Genomic DNA, 24,681 nt, shown 5'->3' on the forward strand with positions numbered 1-24,681 from the left:
TACAGAAAGCATTTCACCTATAATGCTAGTGAACTCACCGTCAGTTAAAGAACGCTGATCTGAGAACAGAGGCGCATGCTCAAAAGCGTCCTTGTGAACCACTTAGTCACAGCAGGACTCCATAATCATTAGTCATGGCAAATCCAACGAGACGATTGTTTACAGAACAACAGAAGAACAACACTTAGCTACGAGGCAGTTCTATGCTCTTTCCAATTACCTCGCAGCTAGAGCAGCTCCTGGTACAAGCTCCAAACAAGAGAGCCTCTGAAGAACTAGACGAGTTGTGAAAGTGCTTGTCGGCCCTGTAAGGGCATCTAGGCAATGATTAACAAGCACGCCAGCACCTGAAGTCAACACATTTCATTGCAGGAAGCAAGTAGGATTGGACTGACTAACACTAAAAGACCACCACTTGTCTAAAGAGCAAAACATGTCACCTTATCTTGACCGAACCACTTCAACAAAGAGCACTGGGATAATTCACCTTGTCTCTCACAGGACATCACAATCCACGCTGAAATATTTACCCATTCAACCTTAGTCGCTGTCGCGCACAATAAACGCCCCTCTGGGGAAATAGCAATGAATATGCGTCTACACTCCATTCTTCATGCGACAGCTTTGACAGATCAAATAGAAGGGCAGATCTTGTGTTCTTACAAAGTTAGCATCCAAAACACTTTCGAAGAACACCTTGCAGGCGGAATATCAATGGGCTTTTTTTTGTTGTTTGCGATTCTAGCCTCAGTTTAATTCCTGTGGGTTCAGCCAACCCTATTCTCCCCGTGTTTTGACGGACAGCACGTTTGGTGCGAGCCAATTTGTGTTTGAGTACAAGTTGACGGTTTGTTGTATAAAGTTACTTGTGTAGCTCGTTGTGGCCTTGTTGTTAGAATTGCCACGGACCCAAGGATCACTCAAATTAGCTCCTGTGGCACCTTCTGAGAAATCCCAGACCGCCTCTACCTTAGACTGACTGATACCTGATGGCTAAATTGGACTGTCTGTCAAGTTCATTTCCACAATTACTCTCAGCTTTTGGGATACCAAAAGCATACAGTATGTGAAACGGAGCTGAATGTTACTGGAGAGGTTGATGAAGACTCTAACAGTTCAAGAAAGTCTATACTCAGGAATAGCAACAGCCTAATTGAAGCAATTAGCACAATATCACATTGCTTTAAATATCCCTAATGTCACAGTGTGTTTTCTTTAAACTGTAAGATAAAGTACATGTAGCTGAGTTGAAGTGTTAAAGTTTAATTAAGAGGGTTACTTGATCAGGCTTGATGTTGAACATTTGCTAGTTGCTTTGCTGTTTTTGTGCTAATGGCTATTACCAAGTGATTAGACCAAGGGTGCACAAACTTTTTTGTATGAAGGGTCAAAAACCAAATATCATTAAAAGCCATGGGTCGAAGTCAAAAATACCTATCTAACTATTTTACATTAAAGTTGCCATGAGTAATTTCCTAAATCATTTCATATTATTGCTAAATAGAAAAACATTACTATTGTATTAACAAATGCAGTAAAACCATCACATTTATAACAGTCTGCCTTTGCCTTGATTCGCTCACCAAAGTCTCTGCATTGTTTTCTATCCGTCTGATTAACTAATCTGATCAATTTATACCATTTAAATTGAAACATTTAATTTTGGTTAGCTTTTTTTGTAGTTAAACAATAAAACAAACAAATAAAAGGTTACATACAATCTCTAAACCATTGTCATCATTCTCCCTCTCTTCTCAGATGGCATGATGAGCCAAATCAAAGGTTACCATGGGCCAACTTTGGCCCTAGTTTAGGCATCTCTGCATTAGACTGTGGTACACTGTTTGAACAGATTAAAAAGGTATCCTATGCTTGGCACTTTGTAAATGGTTACAAAGAAAATATGGGCATCATATACCAAGGCATATCTGAAGAATACAGAAAAGTGTGATTATAAAAAACTCAGAAAGAAGCGAAGCAATGCAGACGCAAAATGCAGTATTTACAGACTATATATTCATTCAGCTGCACTCTGAAGAGGTGTAATGTAGGTTTATTTGTCTCTTTTATAAATATATTGTGTTTATTGTGAGTTTTCAACAAACACATGTAGGCTACTGAATCATGTTGGATTATTCAGATCAACTGATATAAGAGAACAATCAACCAATGCAGTATACAGCACCTTTACGACTTATTTGCCTTGCTTGGTAGAAGTACTGCAATATCATTTACAAGGATGGGTATAGTAGTCTGCTATTGAACATTGTTGACACCTTGATATTGCAATGCATCCTGAGTAGTGATATGACATTTTTCATCTGTTTTGCCTTTTCAGTTTGAGCCAGAGAGTAAAATTATTGAGGATGAAACCATTGAAGACATTCAATATCAATTCTTTAACAGATGATTAGAGGGTTGCAGGGGTGAGAGTTGGGCGAAGTGGATGGTGTCTCTGTGGTTAATGCATTCTGATGCTACATGTGAGATGGAACATTTGCTGCAAAGAGCTGCCATTTTACTCTGTAGTTTTCAGGGTAAGTTTGATTGATATGTAAAAACATGTCTTATTTGTCACCTGAATACATTGCACATGGAGAAATGTGCTAAGAAGATGCTACTGCTTTTATGCTATCACAGAAATTTCATGCATCATAACACACACAATGACCAGTGAAGACTCTCATTGCTTCAGTGCTCATGCAATGAAAATTACACCCAAAACCTGCACAACGTGACACTGTACCAGAATTGCATTATTTGTATTGTGTTGTGGTGGAAAAGCCACAAATAACACCAGGAGCATTCAAACTAGAGCAAATGCTTGAATTTTTGCTCTAGATATGTTATTATATAAGGATAGCTTTTGTTAACACAGATAAGATAGGGCTCTATGCACAGCTAGAGTTTTATAGCCAACGATAAACTTCTGGTGAAAGCTTAATGTGAGTATTTTCAATTTTACAAGGTTGTTTTCACAGCATTGATGTTGTAGTGTAATTACAATACACTCAGTTAAGACATTAGCATCTATTTAGTTGTTCAAGCGTAAAACGAGATGAAAGACACCGTCAGCAGCACTAGCTAGTGCAGAAATTCCATTGAAAATATTGGGGTAAAATAAACTGTCATAAGACATTGTGGGGGGAAATGGAACTTAATGCAGTGCTTCTTGTCCGATCTGAGACCAACTTTATATCAAATATCTAACAGGCAATAAAGATCGCTGATTTTTAAAGAAGTCAGATATTAAACATGACAATTTTGTAATGGAAAGACAGTTCACCAGAAGCCCTTGGGGAGTTTGGCTGCAAATTTAAAGTCTATGTGCATATACAGTAGTCCATTACTGAACTATAGACCATTTCAATGTGGTGATGTCATTGGCCCATAATCATTGGCTGCTTGTTGTCAAAAGCCACTTTCACACACTGATTCCAGTAAATATCTGGAAAATTACCGGAATGACTTTACCGGTAAATTCAAAAAAGCGCTGTTCACACAGGCGAGGACGTTGCAGAATTTTTCCAGAAAAGAGCATTCACACATCCATTCCAAAATACCGGTAAATTCTGACATAATTAACCAGAAATGACCTCTAAACGGCTAGGCTTGTATTTGTAAACATTTGACTACATCACAAACTCTGTAGATGGATCAGTATTGTGAACAACTCCAATGAAAGCGTATAAGAGAAACACTTTCGCATGTTGAGATGTACATGATATGTGTGTGTGCTGGTGCTCACGGGCTGTTTCACGGGCACACGCAAAGCTTGAAGGTAAACAAACAACCGCTTATCATAAGCATCTTATCGATAATTATTTACACAGTTGGCATTAAGATGAACATATGACGTTATCTGACTAACATCTAGCAGCTAAATATGTCTGGTAAAATATTCAAAGGCTTTTATTCTCATAAACCGCATGGACGTGAATGCTTCTGACTGTTCTGATTGGCTAAAGCAGGCGTCGTCACGTCAACACGTTCTAGACGTGCATGCGCTCTTTCCGGAAATCTTCTTTCTGCATTCACACAGCGCAACATTCCGGCAAATTACCAGTAATCTTACAACTTCTCTTTCCGGAAAATAGCCAGAACGAATTTACCGGTATTTTCAAAAAGGACCTGTTCACACATACACACCAATGTTAAACATAGCATAAATAATAGCATTATTCATTAACACGGGGACCTTTTTTGATTCTAAGGATAGGAAATGAAAAATGTAAAACAGGAAATACGTTAAGACCATTGTTATTGTTTACATCCCTCAAAATGGTCTATATATTAAAATGATCAGAATATTACAAATTTACATATTGCGATATTTTGTTGCGATATTTTAAACAATATTTTAAGTAACCAAGCCATGTTCAGAAAGCGATAAGACTGCAAAGAAGCAACTCAACTCTGTTTCAAGTGTTTTTGTTTTCCTGAATGTTCTTTGTGTTTTCAAGCTGACAAAACTGTACATGTAGATAGTACCTTTGTAAATGATACAGTATTTATTTACTCTTTATTTTTGTTTGTTTACACTGTTAAAATGTCTGATTTGTTTTATGCAACATTAGAATTTGTAAGCAGCCTTTAGAATTTGTGGACATAGTAGACACAGACACACAGTTAGAATTTGTAGATACAGCGATGCTTTCTTTTTCTTGAAATAATAAGAAACATATGTATATTTATTTATTTTTAAATATTATATCACATTATTTAGCATGCTATAACTACTTTAGGGTAAGGTTTGGTGTCAGTAGGATTTTTTTTTCCTCAATGTGACAGAGCATTAAACTTTTAGCGGCGCTAAAATCAGCAAAACATCCATCATAATAAAAGCATTTTTGGGGGCCTAGAAGCTTTTGAAAAGGGCTCTCAATGTACAAATTTTTCGAAAACAACACAATCTCACTTTATCTTCTTTGTGTAAAGTACAAAAAAAGTTATTTAGTGAAATTCATCCATGTATGAACAGCATGTATTCAGTCTATTGTCGTGCAATTTACAAGTGAGTGAAACCCAAAATATGGTGGACTTGACCATGTGTGCAGTAAGTTAGTGTTTCTTTACAAAGTGATAAAACCAACTACTGACCTTGTATGAATAATATAGTGTTTTAAAATGATCATATACCCATGTAAACCATCCATCATGAGTTTGCGAAACTTTAGAAATATTACCATAAACACATTGTCCAATGAGCCAGGGTTGAAATCTTTGCTATTGTAAAAATAAGCTCAAATGGATGTATAAGTTTTATGACCTTGTTGATGAGGAATATATTAGGACATGATTATAAAAGTGCTAAAGGGAAACCTTCTCAAAAAAGTAAGTGAATCATGCTTCACTGCATTTGCTAAACGAAAGTACATTCAAAAGTACATTAAAATGGACATTCGGTCCACTTTATGGAATATAAAAAGTCATTACTGCTAAGATAACATTTCCCCCCTCAAACCCATTCTGACGTCTAGTTAATGACGTGTTACATTACATTGGCTACTCAAATCGGTTTAGCAGATGTTTTTGCTGTAAGGCGGCCGAATAAAATGAGCACAGAATGAGAGTGTAATTCCACACACAATCAATCTTCATTTCATGTATCTTCATACAAACGCTGTAACATTATTAAACCTAGACAACATTAGCACCATCATACAAGCCGATTTAATCTTCATAACGGACATCGAGGCCTCGTTTGGCCAAAGATAAAAGACGATTCGACACTCCACATATTCATCAACCAACTTTAAAGGTTAGTCGAGGTCTATAATGTCATCCATCTGTCACCATTAAATAGGCCCAGATCCGTCACATTAGGGTTGGTCCTGAAGTGGACGTTGTGTAAAGCATTTTCCCCCTCTCCAGGCTGAAAGGATATTAAAAACAAAACAGGTTGAACGAACCACGGAAGATCACAATGAATCATATAGACAGAATGCGGCCTGCGGGGATTACAGTTCATTTTAGCCCTGCTTTAAGATTGTTTCCCATCATGCGATGGAAAATGCGAATGCATTAAAGTGCTCAGTCCTAACATCTGCTATATAGATAATGAACCCACACAATAGGCTTGTTTATTAATACCCAGGTACGTCTCAAGAAAAAATCAGCATTAATCTGATGCATTTTCCCATTCTTGTTCACCGTTTCACTTACATTATATTGATTACCCAGTAATATGAATGCTGACAGGACATCTAATTTTAAAGCCACGGCCTAATGGGACCACTCATGTATATACAATGCATTTTCAACAAGCAAACCGAATATGAAATTTAATCTGTCCTGTATAGCTCCTGGGTGTTATTAAACTAACCTCCTCTGTGTAATTGTAGCCCCTGTGGACCTTTTGTAAAGCATGAATTCAAAGCTCTTTTCGGCAGCGTAAGCTCTGATTAAAAACCGGCACCTAATAGAATTTTCTTCTCCGGTTTTATTTTCCGTCAGTTCAATCAAGCGCATCACGACTGAACAGCCAGTAAAGGACGAGTGAAGGCAAGATTTAATAATGGCTTTAAAGGAAAATGTCAGCTAATTTTCTTCGGTGAAACCAAAGGAAGATATTTTGAAGGGTGTTCATGCTGCTCTTTTCTGTACAATTTAAGTTAAAATTTAAGTTTAATCACAATTAACACGGCAGCTTTTCTGTTAAGAACAAAGAAATATTATTTACAAAATATTCCAATGTGCTGCACTAAGATGCTTGAAAACTAGCTTTTGCAATTTTCAGTCATGTGCAAGTAAAATATTTAGTGATCACATCACAAGTGGTCAGCAGAAAAGCCAGACCATTTATACCTCAAATTAACATGCATTCAAATGTGTATTATGTAAGTTGATTAGTACCACTTTACACAGGAAGAATGGCGCATGGCTTTAAAGCAGTGGAATGCCGTCTTTTCCCATTTTGTAGTGTTTGCATAATCACTGGAAACCAGAATAAAATGCAAAGCTCTTGCTATTATATAATGTTTGATAGCAAGTGGGCGCCCTGGTAGAGCAGGGGCCCTACGCAATGCATGTACTCTGCATATAGGAAAGATCATTTGGTGCAGCTCCAGCAACGTGTCCCAAAAAGATGACTTTTTAGGTCATTAAAACCTAACTTTCACAAATACACACTAAATAAAAGTTCATTTTTGAAAAAGCCTAATTAAGCAGGCTTCTTTTTCCACAGTGAGACATGCCATTTCTATGTCAAATCTATGAGTTTTAATTTCTGACTAACCAATTTCTTTAAACACTATTGCCCCATTCACAAGGGGCTTTAGCGTCAACGCTTGACTGAAGGCGTGTCTGAAGTTGGGGCTGAAGCGATCATCATAGAAACGTCAGCCAATGAAATTCAGTCAGCAATAGGCCACTGTCTAGTGTATTTGCATTCAGCGGTCTGATTGGCTGACGCTGCCGTCCACAATGCAGTTCGGCAACGCTTGGCGTGACACATTCAAAGTGAATGGGAAGCGTTGACGCTGACACCCCGTGTGAATAGGGCATTATACACTATTTTCAAAAGGATTAGATTTATGATAATGAAGCAAGATGAAACTAAAAGAAAAAAGAAGATGATTAAATGAGATTTTGATTTTAGTTTCTTGAATGCATCTTGGTCTAATTACTTGTCATACTGGGACATTTATATTGTATTTCAAGAGACTAATTGAGTTCCATTCAAGCAGAAGGTCCTTCAGTTATAAATCAGGTGATAATTACCTCTGAGGTTAGAGAGAGAATCTTTATTTTTTTATACACGTGAAGAAGCAGAAACCACAAAAGGGAAAAGGTAAACAAGAAATCCATCAGGCCTGTTGTGCTTCTTTTTTTCTAGAATTAAGACGGTACAAGACATAAAAGATTAATGACCAGCGGCGGAGGGGCTTCAGTTCTCTGAAAACAGGCCACAGATCCCCAAATGTAAGTCAAGCAAATGAAAATCCCTTTCGAAGTGTTCCCTCTTAGGGTACAAGATGCTTAAATCATTTTCTTTGAACTGGAAAGAAACCACAGCACTTCAGCGCTGATCTGATCACTGACAGACTGAACTATTAAAGTCGCTATTACCACTCCCATTCATCTCAATGGCATTTGCTCAGCAGGAACATGCACTCACAGACATTTATCCAATACTGGGAGTGCCATTTTTAACTAAAAACATAAAAATAGGAAATGGCCATTCATTTACACAGAACAGCACTTTGGTACCATGCAAGTGCTTTAAAAACAGGTTTCAAAGTGTTTTTGAAAGTTTTTGAAAACAACTCCATTTCTGTAAGCTGCGAAAACAATTCTGTGAAAATTTTATTCACATTATGTGTTCAGACTATGTTTACATTTGCATTGTGTTTCTTCACAAAGTAAAATTGCCACTGACAGACCTAGCATGCATAATATAGCTCCTTTGTAGTTTTTTCAGTCTAAGCAGGAATCATGTTGTCATCCACTCACAAAGGAAAAACATGTCTGTTGTTAGACTGCAAACTGTAAAAATGAACAAATTGTATTCAAATATCTGAATCTTCTTCTTTCTCCTTAGTCCCTTTATTGATTTGGGGTCGCCAGAGCGGAATGAACCGCCAACTTATCCAGCATATGTTTTACACAGCGGATGCCCTTACAGCCGCAACCCAACACTGGGAAACAATATCTGAACCATGAATATAAAACCATAAAACCAGGAATGCATGCTAAGATAGACACTATGATCCGGCAGAAGAAGAAACTGGTCCATTTAAACTTCGTACTGACTAAGTCCCTGTTAAGGTACTATTCAATTATTAATTACTTAAGTAATATTTGAGTTTTATTATGATGAGCCATAACTGTTGCAGAATGCTTATCTTCTTTTGTGACATTTTCTTATACAGTCTTATTTATGTTTTTGTGTATTTGACATATTTTCTGAAAAAAAATTATTAATTTATATTGTTTTGTATATATGTTTTATTGGCAAAACCATAAATGCATAAATAAACAGTCTTATCAAATTAGGCAACAATCTAAATCACACACATTATGCTAAACGATTTAATGCAGATCATACAAACGATTTGCAACAATCTAAAACACATCTTTTACAGCTTTTAACACACATGATGATGACTGTCAGGTGCAGTGAAGCTGCATTCTAATGAGGATCAAGACGCCACGGGCGAGACACTAGCGTGATGCATCTGCTGGGAAAGCAGATAACTGGGAGAATATTAAAAGAGTGGAACAAACATGCTTATAGCTTCATACTGGCATAATGAAGATGCTCAGGAAACTCAGATAGGGGATCGGTTTCCATGACATTTGCTCGCTCTTTTCAAGCCGTTTATACATCATTTTACAAGAGAAACTTGTCTGGAATATTTCTTTAATATGGTGTGAATTGCTCATATTAGGATGATTTTTGTTCTCATGATTGAATGACAGCATTATTCCAACATTAACATGATTAAGATAATAATCTGTTCAAGAATCTGCCGCAAAGATTTGTTATTACCTCTGTAACTTTATACTCCAAGTAAACACAAATTTTATTAAATTAATGTGGAGTGTTACTATTTTAGTCACATGGCTAAAGTTCAGCGTATAAACATCCACAAATCTTAATTCCCCTGAGACTTTTTGCTATGTTTTGTTACAGAATGCACACAGCAGTTTGACGGCAAACAAATATATCTTTGAGCATGCATCTGAATCCACCACTGTCTGTTTGATTAGATAGGATCACAAATAATTAACTGCACTTGATGCTTTTGTATATGGTACCATAATGAAGATGCAATTTTAGGAGAAATTCTGGAAGGAACATCAGACACTGTATAGCATTCCAAGGGGATGTACTGACATGTGTCGTTAATTGATCTATGTACTATGTAAGATAAATCGGAACATGAATAGATTAGTCTCAAGATTAAAAAAAAAAAAAAACTTATGCAAACATCTTAATCATAATATCATTTTACTATAAATCCATGTAAATAAACCCAGAGTTTCATAATGAAGTAGTGCCAGAGTAAAGTAGATATTTTTAATGTAAACATATGTGATGTAAACAAATATAAATGTAATATTTTGGTTTCTTAAACTGTAAATAAAATTGTTATATCTAAACAAATTAAGTTGTATTAACATAATTTAATAGTTTTTAGTAAAATTAAATTCAGTAAGGGGCAATGCGGTGGCGCAGTAGGTAGTGCTGTCAGCAAGAAGTTTATTACAGTACTTAGTTGCTGCTGGAAGGGCATCTGCTGTGTAAAAAATATGCTGGATTAGTTGGTGGTTTATTCTGATGTGGCGATCACTGATAAATAAGGGACTAATTCAAAAGAAAAGGAAAATGAGTTTTTAATGTACATTTTCCACAACAACCTCACAACAATCTTAAGTGAAGTTTATTTATAAACTAATTTCGAGAGGATCACGTGCTTATGATTGACCACAGCTGGTCCTGCATTTGCCAATTCATGATTCATCAATCAGATAATTCCTAAGTCACTATAAATACCCTAAATTCCATACCACAGCCATCTTCGTTTTAAAGAATCCCCCTTCAATCCCTACTCCTCCTCTTTTCATAGATGGGTGGCACGGTGGCCCAGTGGTTAGCACTGTTGCTTCACAGCAAGAACGTCACTGGTTCTAGTCCTTACCAAGCCAGTCAACGTTTCTGTGCAGAGTTTACATGTTCTCCCCGTGCTCGCGTGGGTTTCCCCCTGGTCCCCCAGTTTCCTCCCACCGTCCAAAAACACGCAACTTAAGGTAAATGACTAATCCAAGTCAGTAGACATGTTCCTAGTAAGTACTTATCTCTTTAATCCCTATTTGTTCAATAGCTACTACAGCTGGGGAGTTTCAAGATCTACTTGAGCTCAAACTTCCCTCTTGCCCTGCCACGGGAGGGAGCTCTGGGCTCGAGGATCTCATGAGCTCAGGGCTCTCTTTTGGGACAGCATGCCAAACACATTATAATCAATCATAAGCTAAGTGTAAACTCTTGAAATGAGAAAATGTAGCTTCCATTCAAAAATGCTAATTAGACTTATTCGCAAAACTTTAATATTTGCAAATAAAGCAGCATTTTCAACCGAGTCAAAGAGAACAAAGAGTCATTTCCTGATAAACTGGCACCAAATATCAAAAAGTAAAATGTCATTTGCTGTTGTAGGAGAAGTCAGTGTAGGCCATTTTTCTTATATAATAAATTGCTTGTTTTTCAGAAGACAGAACACATAGAATGTGTGGTGGCTTTTACAGGCGTGATATTCACAGACACTCAAGACAGGACGAACTTTGACTGAGGTACTTTAAAAAGATTAAAACAACACTCCAGGGGCCTCATGTATCAACGCTGCGTACGCACAAAAACTTTGCGTACGCCAGGTTTCACGCTCAGAATCGCTCACGTTTGGATTTACTAACAATGAACTGAACGTGGGAATGTGCGCAGCTCCACGCCTGCTTTATGGCTGGCGTACGCACATTTTTTGTGCGTGTCTGTTTCATTTCCATTGGCGACTCCTAGAGGCAGTTGTGTTAAATTATTCTCTACAAAGTGTCTGATCCTTGCAATGGCAGCTGTATGAGACGGGTTCATATAGTAGGTATGTAAGATTTCCATACCATACAGTTGACCAGCTAAACATTAAAGCACAATTTGCAGCGGTCGCCTGTTTTCCCAATGTAATCTGAGCTATCTACTGCACGCACATTGCTATAAAGACACTATCTGAAGATGAATTTGCATGCGTGAATCAGAAACATTTCCATTCAATAAATGTGCAAATAAAATATGATGCACAAACTTATTGATGATTCCTACTTGTCTTTCTCGTGATAAATAGTGGGCAAAATCTGATATGTAGCGGGGAAAAAAAAGAAGAATGAATTCATCAGACGCTGGATTCGAGCCGAGTTTATGCTCGAACGTGTCAGTACATGATCATATGCTTCTTATGAGGTGCGCCACTGAGACTGCGAAGGGTACTGCAACATTTTACAGATATAAACCACACTATTTCTTTTTTAAATGCACTCAGTGCGATGTTCAGACCCAACTGTGTTAACCGTATCAGCTAAACTCTCCCACTCTATTTTTTTTCTTTTGTTGTTAATTCCGCCGAACAAACTTGCAAATAACACCGCTTTTCTCCGGTCTACCTCCGAAAGCAGCACCTCCATTTCACATTCTGTTCAAAGTTTCTCTTTTTGCTTGCTTTTGCCGTTGCTTTTTCGTTGGGTTTTGACATTAGCATAGTCATTAGCATATTCATACGGGGGAGGAGGCAGGGAGGGGTTTTGTGCTCGTGCATGTTGCGCTCAGTTTCACGTTCATTCAGATGTACAAAAGAATATGCGTGAGATTCGGCGTACGCACTGTTTCATACATCTGAATTTTTTTCTGCGTACGCACATTTACAGCTTTGTGCGTACGCAATGTTTTCGTAAGATTTCCACGCAAGTCTTCGTACATGAGGCCCCAGATGTTTTACAGTGTGGTCAATCCACAAGTTTGTCCATTAATGCCATTCCATCAAACCCATTTTTATTACATGATCTATTAAAACAAAATCACATAATTTTTTTTTTTTTTTTTTTTTACGTGCAAGCTGGAATTATGCATTTTATTATGTATTCTGTGTTTTCATTATAGTTTATGTACATTAAAAACTTTATCCTACTCAGCTGTTAGCAAGTTTTTCATGTGTATTTTCAAAATATATGCAAATATTGGCATTTTAATTAAACATTTGTTATGCGATAACATAATCGCATATGGGTGGACAGCAACATAGCTAGTCTCAACTTCGACGAGTTTGATTGATGTGCACCTTCTTTGATAGTAATTCTCTGCTTTTCTTTTCACTAAGGAGCCAAATTAATCATTAACTAGGTACCTGGTGTTCATTTTTAACAGCACATTTGCCACAGAGTAAAGCATTTTCTACATAATGCTTCAACGATAATTACTCGCGCCCAATTAGAGGCAACCGTTAATCAAAATGCCTAAATTATGGATATTTTCCCCAACAAAGCACAGATTTTATGAAGTATGCACTATCATTAAGCATTTGTTACGGGCCAAGAGTAAATTAGTTATTCTTCTAATTAGAAAATGCACTGGGCTCATTAGAGCTCTGCAATGCTGAGGAGTTTCAATGGAATGTGGATCTGGAGTCATCCAACTAAAGAGGTCAACATTAATTACACTTGTTAATATTGTGATGAATTACAAATCAGTTTTCAGCTCTGCACACAAACCTAGTGAGCTGCAATGCCAGAATACATTGTGATTTTTTCAAAGTAGTCACACCCATGGTAATTTGTTCTTGTGATAAAACCTTAATATTTGCCGCAGCAAAAGAAATTACTTTTTGTTTAAAACCATTGCTGAATACAGGCAAATGTGAAATACATTAAAGGTGCTTTATGCTGAAGTCAACATTCTTGTTTATCTGAAAAACTATGCTGAAGTCAGATAATTTGCTTTGAAAATGTGCATTATGTGCCAGAATTTCTGTCTTTGTTTTGTCATTTAAATTATATTTCAGCACCATTGGTTGCCTTTGTGGAAAACCAGGTATTTAATTCTTTCAGTCACAAAGGCTCTTAGAGCATGCGTCTGTGACTAAAAATGTGACCTCCGGTGCACAGTAGCAGCCTCCGAAATGAGACACAGATTTAAAGTTCTACATGAGGTGGTTATTAATTAGAAAATAATATAAATATTATGAACATTACATAAACATTAGGTAATCAGATTATATTATAACCCTGCTGCCTAACAACATGCTATAAGATGAGATTCGCAGTCATAAGCTCCAAGTGCTCTTTGCACCAGCCGAAACATGACAGAAATTTAAATACAACCGTTTAGGAGCACAGAATAGTGCACTTACTGCACTCCAATGAAATGGTAAGGTTTATAACCTAATTTATACATTTTAAACCTAACTTAACATTCTTAAATGTACATGCTGAATCACTGATATGTGTTGGTTTGCATTATTTTACAGTTCTTAAGTTCGATTTCAAATGGTTTATTTTATTTTTTAAGATCTGAGGTGAACTATGTTCTGCTGCTTTCAAAAGTATGGCAATAAATGTCATGTAAAATGACATTCGAACTCACATTATTAGCATTTAACACTGAATAAAGCACACAAGGTGTACCTGAGGTGATCATTGTCATAGTTTTTTGTTGTTCAGCTGTAAGAAATAGAAGCCGTACCTAAATTTTCAGGTGTTGGTTAGAACAAAAACTCCTTTTAACATGGAAAATATTCTTTCTATCGCATGTCGATGCTTTTATTTAGAACACGACTTAAATCAGCCTTAAATTAGCCTTTAGGCTTGACAGTCAGGCACATGCTGTTGGTGTCATCAATCTGGCAACCTGCGCTTGATTGTGTTTAAAACCTGGTGTGCAATACCTAGTTCAACCACTGGGTTTCAAACTTACAGACTGCACCTTTAAGTAATTATACTATGTATTGGAATTTCAAACTACACAAAAATAGTATGATTTTAGCAGATAATATCATTACTATGACCATTCTAAGACATCAGATTGCAGTATTCACAAAAAGAGTAGGCTGAAACGTGTTTTAATAAGCTTGTGTTGGATAATAAAACTTTTTTAGATTTTAGCTGCTAGTTTAAGCAAACTATTTATAGATTCTACACTTGTTTCGACCTAAAATCTTATAAAATATGGGCAAACCCAATCGTTAATCTAATGGTTGGGTTTGTCCAGTATTTTAGTTAAAACAACCCACCTATTTTAGAGTATATTTCTTCAGTTGCTTCAGCCGTTCAACGTTTTCTAAAATATTTGACTACAGGTGAAAAAAATAAAAGAAAAAAGTTAGTGTGGAGCACCAGTAGCGTGGTAGGACAAAGACAGAATGTGTTTTTGTATTGGAGGGCTATGATAAGCCTTTTATATCTGAGGGAACTTTGCAGCTGAAGGTTAAATCCTTGTTTCAGGATGTGTCAACGAGCCACAAGAGCAGGATATTGGTTCTGTCTCCAGCATTACTTGTTCCTTGATACATGTTGCATATCATATATTGGCTCACCTGCTTTGCTGATAGGGTTTCAACCTTAGCACAGAAAAACCGAACAATTTCCACTCTGCTAGCTGAGTCGCTTAGGGTTATTTTTTTTCCCTGTGATTGTGTATGTGGCTGTCAGTTGGGATGACTGGAATATTTTTGCTTTTGTAAACAGCAGATGTTGGCTATGAATTATGTTGAGGTAAATGACCCACGAGGAGGAGAACATTTCTCGGTCTGTTTGCTGTGGGCCGATACTGGACACTGGACAGACTGATTAGATTTTGAGGGATGAGATGCAGAATCGCAGCTCGGTGAGTTAAGTTTTGAAGATTGCGGGTGAATCTGGGTTGCCAAGTTATGGCTTCTGGTTTTTTAAACATAAAAAGAAAAACAGAAAAGTGCCAGTTTTCAACATTGATCTCCAAGGAGATTACAAATGCAGGGCGTAACATAAGTAAATCATGCTGCTGTTAAGCTTTAATCCCTACAACCATGGCCTGTTATTAATATTTCTCACCGGCCATGAAATTATATTTTGCAATAACTTTTTACGTCAAATGTGTTAAATAAACTATGGGCTATGACATGATGTTCATTTTTATGTTTGTAGAGACCTAGATGTGAACTGCGCAATTAATATTGTATTATAGGAAAAAAAACTGTGTAGCAGTTAAACCAGTTTAAATGAAAAAAGAATATATATGGTTATATTTTATATAGAATGCCTGAGGAATCTAGTAATGGTTTGGCAAAATCAATACGTGTATGAAAATATATCATCTGAATTTTATAACATGGCAAAGTCATGTGATAACTAAATAAGCTTTTTAGTACTTTTTACTTAAGGGCTAATGATAATATATGCTAACCTTTAGGGGCTTTCAAAACCAACATTAATACAACAACAGTTTCATGACCTTGCCTCTAGTTAACTTTGATGTCATGGAGAGTGAGATAATTATTTGTATAATATTAATTAAGAAGATATATTATCGTACTATTATGTAACTATTAATTGAAGAATAAATTACTCACCCACTCACTAAACTTTGGTTTAGTCTGTGATCCATCAGGGGTCGCCTCTTACTCTTATAGTGAGGTACTCTTATACTCTTATAGAAAATACATTGCACGTCAAGGTGGACTTTTCATACAGCATGTAAGTGGTCATACAGGTGCGCAGGAGGCAGAAGGGCCAGAAGGGCCGGACCATTTAATAAATACATGCAGGCAGCTTTTATCTCTTGCAAGATGTGAATATGATGATGATGATGACGATAATGATGATGATAATAGTAATAATAATAAATATTATAATGATAACAATTAAATGTTAAGCATTTGGCTTGATCGAAGACGGCCGGCTGGTTTTAAGAGGGGCCGACCCAATCAGAGGTTAAGCGAACTTAATCAAAATCTGGCAAAACTGTCAAACAAACAGTAAGTGCAACATACACTAACTGTCAGAGATAGACCGTTAAAAAAGGAAATGCAGTGCCAAAAAGCTCCAAGAAAGCAAAAAACAGGGCTCTAAAATCAGACGCTGAAATATTCTCGAAAAGTTTAAATTCGGCTGCTGCAACGAAGGACATCTATTACTTATGGTACTGCTTATATTTTTTCACCATCTGTACACCAATATAAGTAGTGAATGTGCATGTCTGTATGGTAATGTGGGCTGGTGTGAATTTTTGTCCCAGTCCGACCCTGCGGGTGCGAATACATCTGTACCAGCTCTGCAATTCGACTCTCCAGTGTATTGATGTGGCTAGTGTGGTTGTTTTGAATGTTGTTCTCCTTTCCTACCCCAGTGTAATGAGAAAAAAACAGGAGGAACGAATTGCATTTCAAGGAAGATGGGAGTTCCAGAACACACCCACCGATTGTGTAATCGCCACAAACCAATAAGAGCTTAAAGGTATTTAGGCGTTTCCTCCAAAAGTTTGCATTAGTGAGGCCTTTTGAACTGGCAAAACAAACTAAAAAAGAACTTTGTTTTGGATGGATTGAGTTTGAAACTACATCATTTCAGTTTGTTTGAAGTATACTGGGCCTTTATTAAAAAATTAAACACGCTAACAAAGTAATCGCACTTTGTTCATTCTAATTGAGCCAAACTCACCAAGTGTAACACCCAAACATTGCCTTGCATTTGTGCTAATTATAGACTCTGCCCGCAGTCCTTTTACACACATGCCAATGCACACACTTTCATTCAAAGAAAGATCTTGCAAGGGATATTCTAATAAAATGATATCATATTAACCTTCTGACTAGTAGTTGCTCTGCCGACAGCCCTTTTGGGAGAAACTGCTTGGGATTTCAAAGCGAAATGAACTACGACATGTTGAACATTTGGCGGATGGGTCCCTGCGGCACTACAAGGCTATTCTAGAATAGATCTCAATTAGCTGCTTGGTTGCTTTTTTTCATGTGTCATTATCTGAGTCTATTATACTTGAAAATGAAACAGTGAGGCCGAGGGGAAGAGAGGAAGGCGAGACAAATGTAGAGGTGGAGCAGCAAATAACACATGCCCAAAAGCAGCGTATGGAAATCAGCAAAGCAATACCTGAAACATCAAGGAAAAACGTTACTCGCTCAGACTATCTTACGCACACTATTAACAAAACCCTTATGCATTTACATGCACATAATAAATGAATCCCTCCTTTAAGCTAAAAAGCAGAATAGCAGATATTGTGAGATTATGTGTGGTACTGCAAAAATGAAGCCCTTAAATGAAACAATTGCACACCAGGGCTCAGACAAGCATGCAGAAACCGTGACCTAGTTCAAGTACACTGTGTACTTGGAGTCTTTTATGCTCAGCAAGGCTGCATATGCTTCATACAAATTTTACAATACTGTGTTTTTATATGTGTTTGTATGTGAATTGTCTAGTCATTTAAGAATAAGACAATATGGTCATAGCTTTTTATTCTAAACAAGGCTGCATATGATTGGTACAAACTCTGTTATATCGTGTGTAAATTGTGTAGTCATTAAAGAATATAAAAAATCATATATCATAGCTTCCAGAAAAAAAAAAAAATCTTTTTTTTTTTATTGGAATAAAAAACATCACAAGGAATATTTTTCAATTTTGATCAATTTCCATTCTTTCAATCCATTCTTTCTTAATAAGTGTATTTAAATCAATCAATCAATCAATCAATCAATCAATCAATCAATCAATCAATCAATTAATCAATAAGCCAATGAGCCAACCACCCAACCGGCCAGCTAGCCAGCAAACCAACCAACCAGCCAGCAAGCCACTCAACCAACCAACCAACCAACCAACCAACCAACCAACCAACCAACCAATCAATAAATAAATCAGCCAATCAGTTTAGTCAAGAATTTGGCTAATTTTATCCAGAAAAGTACCAAAAACATCACCAAAACAGTTCATGTGTCATCAGTGGTTCAGTCATAATTTTAAGAGGTTACGAGAATACTTTTGTGCATAAAATAAAACAAAAATAATGACTTCATTCAGCAAAAACGACATGAGGGTGAGTAACTAATGTCAGACTTTTCACTTTGCCACACCTATATCCCCCTGCAGCCCACTGCTCACTGAAGTTAAGCAGAACTGAGCCTGGTCTGTACCTCGATGGAAGACCACATGGAAAACTAGGTTGCTGTTGAAAGTGGTGTTAGTGAGGCCAACAGGGGGCGCTCAATCCGTGGTCTGTGTGAGACATAATGCCCCAGTATAGTGAAGGGGACACCATACTGTCAGTGGGTGCCGTCTTTCAGATGACATTAAACCGAGCTTTCTTTGTGGTCATTAAAAACCCTGTGGCACTTCTCGTAAAGAGTAGGAGTGTAACCCCAGTGTCCTGGCCAAATTCCCTTCATCGGAACTCAACTATCAAACACTACACGTTACAGTCTTTACATTTTTTCTGTAAACTATTCCTTTAAAACAATTTAAGGCTAACCTAAGGAGCTGTACAATCAACTATAAACTACACACAACCAAACGTCAATACAATTCCAATAAAACATCAGAGCAGAAATTTAAATAAAAGACAAAACACCACTTTATTCAACTAGAATGTTATTAAAAAATTAGTATTGTCTAAGCACATGCTTAAAAATAGATAGCAAGAGAGCAAGAGTTTGTTGCAGTATTTTTCTTTTTCTTAATACTTATTTTAATGCAAAGGAAAAACAAACATGTCAAGAAATTCTTTGAAGACTGAAACTTTGATTATAGTTTATTCCTATTTATTGTGAGTCTGAGGGTCTTAATGTTAGAAGGCTTCCTGGAATCAGCTCGTGTATGTTTAGTCTTTCAGTCAATCCAGAGGATTAATGATAAAATGTGAAAGCAATTGAGAGTGGAGAGAGAGACAGAGCGAGCGCTACTGGGAAAGATAGCGCGACTGCTCATCCATCTATGCAGACAGCTACAATAATTGCTCCGGCTCCTCCGCTTCGTCTTGTCACATTTGTGAAAAACATGCCCTAAACTTCAGGAAACACAAGCAATTTCCTTTAAACATTTCATTTTCCACAAATCACCTCGCCACCCCCCTCAAGGCCTCTTGTGCGGAGAATCTTTAATTCGGCATGCGGCTCCTCATCAATAACTTTTCTTTTTCTCCGAATATTGCACAGATTGGATTGATTGCTGCAACCTTCCCCCATAGCGCCCTGATAAATTGCACATGAGTCCTGAAGACATTTCATCTAAATCAACCACATAGATGGTTGATGAATGCATTTTAAAGAGGGATTCATTTTTCCAGACGCTCTGGAAAAACAAACCGTCTCTTTTGGTCAATATTAACATCGAGTACTCTGTTGTTAATAGAAAGTTTTAGCGCCGTCCCTAAATTTTCATCAGCTGACAATAATATAAATAATAATCCAAATGTTTTTCTACTTTGGTGTGCAACAGTGTCTTATATATTATGTTTACTTCTACAAAGAACAGAAGATTTTATTCATTAAATTGAATATAATTACGTTTTTTTGTCTGCAATAAGATTAAAATTCTGCTCATGTTTCTTGCTTCCTATTCATTTATTTCTCTTCTGAGAAAAAAGATTACAGTATGTTCTAAAAAATAGTCTAAATAATAAAAGAGCAACCTCTGCGCAATAAAATCCTCCCCCGGTGCGGTATAGACTGTGCTGAAAGCTCTTTGCAAAAAACAATTTATTAGCTGTTTGTTCATATTTGCAGAGAAGCCTGTTTACACGAGTTTGCTGCAAATTTGTGCCAAAGATTAGCTATTTAGTTGCTTGTGGTATTAGAGGGGACATTCTCATTCTCTCAGTTTAATTGGACAAAACTTTGTGGCTGGCCTGCAGGGTGAGCCATAACATTTTAATATGTTTAGGTCCATTTTTATGCATAAACATGGATTTTTTTTTCACAGAAAAGTTAACTTTAGACATATATGACCTCGAATGACCAGATATGAACTAAAAGCCTAGAAATAACAACTTGAATTATGCATGAATCGGTGATCACTTTTAGGCCATTTAGAGATTCTTTGTTTACGCACGAAATTATGAAGTGAATTTATGCAGTGGGTTTGGACCAAGATTTTTATTTCCCTCTGTTAAGTTCTCTATGTGCAGACATTGCAGTTTGGAAAACATCAAATGATTCAGTCCAAGGAAACCCTGAATGCTAAACTTCAATAGCCTTTCAGTTTCCTTTTCAGAGTGTACTCAACTTGAGTGTGGTGACCTTATAAAGTTGCTTGATAAGAAGCAAGGACATGTTGATTTACTGTCCAGTATTAGCCTCAAAACTCTCAAAGCACATTTTCTTTAACCTTCTTGCAATTGGCAACAGTAAGGCAAAATCATTAAACAAATTTCAATATGGGCCCAATGGTGAGCCAACAAATAAATATTTCACAAAACATTGCTGCTGTTATAAATATATAAGTCTGTAAACTTGTATTTTCAAAAATACCTAGCAGCAATTAAACTTTAAATTATCAAAAATTCATGTGCTGATCATTGTGGTTGGATAGAATAATTATAGCATGCACTTGATGTTTTGTAATGTATTTTTAATTTTAAAGAGTTTAAATTGCAGCACTTATGCACTGAGGTACCTTATAAGTTTGCTACTGGATCCTCAATTATTACTCTAATTACTTGTATCTATCATATACTGGAAGATCTGGTAACTTACTGTGTTGCCGACAGATCCAACAGAATGAGGATAGATGATGGAAGCAGTTCTAACAAGCTGCTGGGCTTTGCTGATGGACAGGCAGGGATTTCTCTGCTGAATATCCACTTCTGAAAGCTGACTGATTGTTGTCTCGGCAGTTGTTCTGTGAGGGGAAAAAGAAAGTTGATTGAAAACAAATGGTGTTTCAGCTATGAATGGATAAAGAAAGACCTTTCAGTCAATCTTGGCTGCAAGAAATAGACAATACAAATCAAGACTTGTCATGCCTCATTGTTTATTTATGTATTAGGATATGTAGAGATATGCAGACATGTACTTTAAATGATGTAGATTATTTCAGAATAGATTAATAAGCATTTTAGAATTAATCTTCAGTCAGAAAAATCTGTTTTTTTTTCACAGCTATAGAAGTAGCCCCTACTATTTTGGTCAGTATTTACAATCCCAATTGCCAAAATTTATGTTCTAATATAAGATTTGTGTTTCCTGTTTAACCCTTATTTAATTGCCACAAATTAAAGTTTTTAAGTATTCAGTGGGCAAATGCATTTTATTTTGCACATATAAACACAATTTAATGGCTCCAGCATAAAGTTGAAATATAGTTTGTCAGTGAAAGCGCTGGTAATATTTTCTTTGTACTTTGTACAAACCACAGAATCTTGATTTTATTGCATTTTACAAAACATCCCAAATATTTTGTGACTGGGTTTGTAAATGTTTGTGTGCAAAAGACACAGATGCACAGTGTTCCTTCCCAAAGGGAGTTATGCTCTTTTTATTTCTCATACACTGTTGTGGAAACAGTTTTAATGCAGCACAGAACATAAAAAGAGACCAACCATTTGCTCCTCTCTGTGGCTCTGAGCAGATGTGGGCGTTAAAGAAGAGCCAATCTGGACTGCCTCCACTCATTTAAACGTATTTATTATATGTGCTGCTGGATCACAAGCCAAAGTTGATCAAGTTTAAATACACTGTAAAAATGCTGGGTTCCACAAAATTGATCTGTGTTGGGAAAACATAAAGGAATTAAGTTAACTTATTAGTTTTTACAAATTTAAGTGGATTGAACATAAATCAATCAAGTTGCCCACCCCCATAAAAAAAGAAAAGAAAAAAAAAGTTTAAGAATTGTGCTGTTTCAGTTTATTTTAAATAAGTAGTTTAAACAAACAGCATCCTCATTTTTTGAGTGTACAGCTGAAGCCTCAGATTGGAATCCATGACTATTTCTCAGGCCCTGTTTACAATAATATGTTTTAGGTTCAAAATGCATAAGTTTTGCTATGGTTACGCCTTCCATCCACACTACCCCAGAGTTTTCGAGCCCTGAAAATTGAGCATTTTGAAAATGCTGAAAAGGTTGTTTTTGTTTTAAAAGGCTACTGCTCCATGTTAGTGTGGATGGAAGAAAACTGTGACTTCTGAAAACTGAGAAGTAGCAGTTGATGGAGGCTTTTTCCCAGTATTAAGTACAGAAAGTTCAGACTTTGCAAATTTGATATGGAAAACAAACACTCATTGACACGTCGAGTAAATCTTCAAAGGGAACAGTGTTAGCTGCTTTATAACGCCGTTTACATCACCCTGGCTATGTTGTTTCACTATCATAATAATAAAATGAAAACATGAAATAAGGAACTGCCTATTTTTATTTTGATATTAACGACAGAACACCAAAAATGTTAAGGCATCCTGTAGCTACATATTTATTTGACCGTCATCTTTACTGTATGCATAACAAAACAGAGCCTATAACATAACTGCCTCCTTTTAATTTTCCCCGCAATTGAAAGCAAGAATGAACATAGAAGCATTGTCTGATTGACAAGAAGCAGCTACATGTGTTTAAAAGAATCTAAACCGCCAAATAAAATGAATCTATGCCGCATTTTCTAAAGTAATACAATCTGCAATTTTGCTTGTACGGTGGCTCTGAACTGTCAAAACACATCTTAAAAAAGGCTTTTTTTGAAACATGACATATTTGTACATGTGTACATCACTGTAACATGTTTTATTCAAGAACATTTGAGATGGTTTCAGTCCTTAGCTCTTTCATTTTCATTTTATTTAAATTATATTTCACTTCCTTGTTGATTAAATCCCATTTTGTTATTGAACCTTTTATTTTTATGCAACAGTCAAGTTGCATGTTAATTTGCTATGAAAGCTTTTTTGCTTTGAGTATAGACTATTCAGTTCATTAGAGCAGTGAATCTTTGATGAAGTTTGCTGTAAAAAATAATACATTTTGAAACATTTATAATTATCGGCCAAAATATATCGACTTATCGGGCTCCCGGCCTGAAGAGTTATCGGTTATCGATATCGGCCAAAAAATCCATATCGGTACATTCTTAATATAGGGCATAAGGGCAAGTGTGCAGCATCGGTGTACATGGTTCCATAAATTAATTTTTTATGTGATGTTTATTTTCATAGGTGTAGTGTGGATGGAGAGTTGTTCAGAAACGCTACATGAAATGCCAGTGTGGATGTGGATTGCTTCCAATCTAAAGCGCTGCTTTAAAACTAAAATGCATCAGTGTAAATAGGCCCTCAGTGAGCAGAATTGACGGATCAACTTCCCAGACTGCAACAGCATTTAGATTTGCTACTGTAGGAAAAAGGTACAGGCGATGTCTTGTTTTTCAAAGCTCAATGACAAACAGTGAACCCATAACACCTCTAACAAGCCTTTTGTGACAGAAGGATTTCACAGTGTTGCTCACTTTGACATTTTGAAAAAGCACTGCTTAATGGTGTAAAGAAAAGCCCTTTATTTTCACACTAGTGATAGTGTCACGTCTCCATGAACAAGTCTGTTATCATGTCTGCCCTCTTGTTTCATCTAACAAGATTTAAAACACAGGCCAGAAATGTATTTAGGGACACTGACATTTGATAGACACAGTTACTTTTTAGCTGGAAGCAGTAAATATGTGCTTTTTTATTTAGAGTCAAGGAAGTAAAGCCAGAGGCATCCAACATTCAACTGTTATGAGTCACTGTGAAATATTATTGTTTCTAGAGACTGAATGAGTTTGTTTCATTTCAATTAGTGTCTGCAGGGAATAAAGATGAGAGCCCACCGAGTCATAAAAGTGGTGAGAAATATGTGTGTGTCTGCACAGTGTATTAAATCTTTACATTTAAGGGAAAATAAAAATAAACATGGAAATTTTCCCAGACTGAAAGGTTATTTCAACTAAGTGTGCAACTAATGATACCAGTGGCAATGAATGTGAACTGTGCTTAAGCTGAAAACTACCATGCACTCTATTCTTTATCTAAGCTTCATATTTGTATATCCACCAGTGTATATTAATTATGCATTAAGCAATACTCTTGAAATCTAGATTAAGTAAATTCCCATTTAAATGATCAAAACTATGTCAAGATAATTTTCTAAATTTAAAGAATAATAGTCACACAACTATAGTGA

The 24,681-nt window shown here is 36.4% G+C and overlaps 1 protein-coding gene across 5 annotated transcripts in view; it reads right to left on the bottom strand.

Moving 5' to 3' along the window:
- Positions 1-24,681, bottom strand: part of LOC147844722 (uncharacterized) — a 101,756-nt gene that overhangs the window by 45,783 nt on the left and 31,292 nt on the right. For 4 of the 5 annotated variants that reach the window (XM_087248283.1, XM_087248280.1, XM_087248284.1 and 1 more), the window contains exons 4-5: positions 21,228-21,372; positions 4,894-5,875 (exon numbers count right to left, since the gene is read on the bottom strand). In XM_087248283.1, the coding sequence (XP_087104409.1) occupies positions 5,818-5,875; positions 21,228-21,372 (203 nt within the window). In that variant the 3' untranslated portion in view covers positions 4,894-5,817. Of the gene's footprint in view, positions 1-4,893; positions 5,876-21,227; positions 21,373-24,681 lie in introns of those variants that run through there. The other variant, XM_087248281.1, reaches the window with a different exon arrangement.

Source organism: Danio rerio, chromosome 4, assembly GCF_052040795.2.
Source record: "Danio rerio strain M-AB ecotype USA chromosome 4, GRCz13ab, whole genome shotgun sequence".
NCBI classification, from domain to species: domain Eukaryota; kingdom Metazoa; phylum Chordata; class Actinopteri; order Cypriniformes; family Danionidae; genus Danio; species Danio rerio.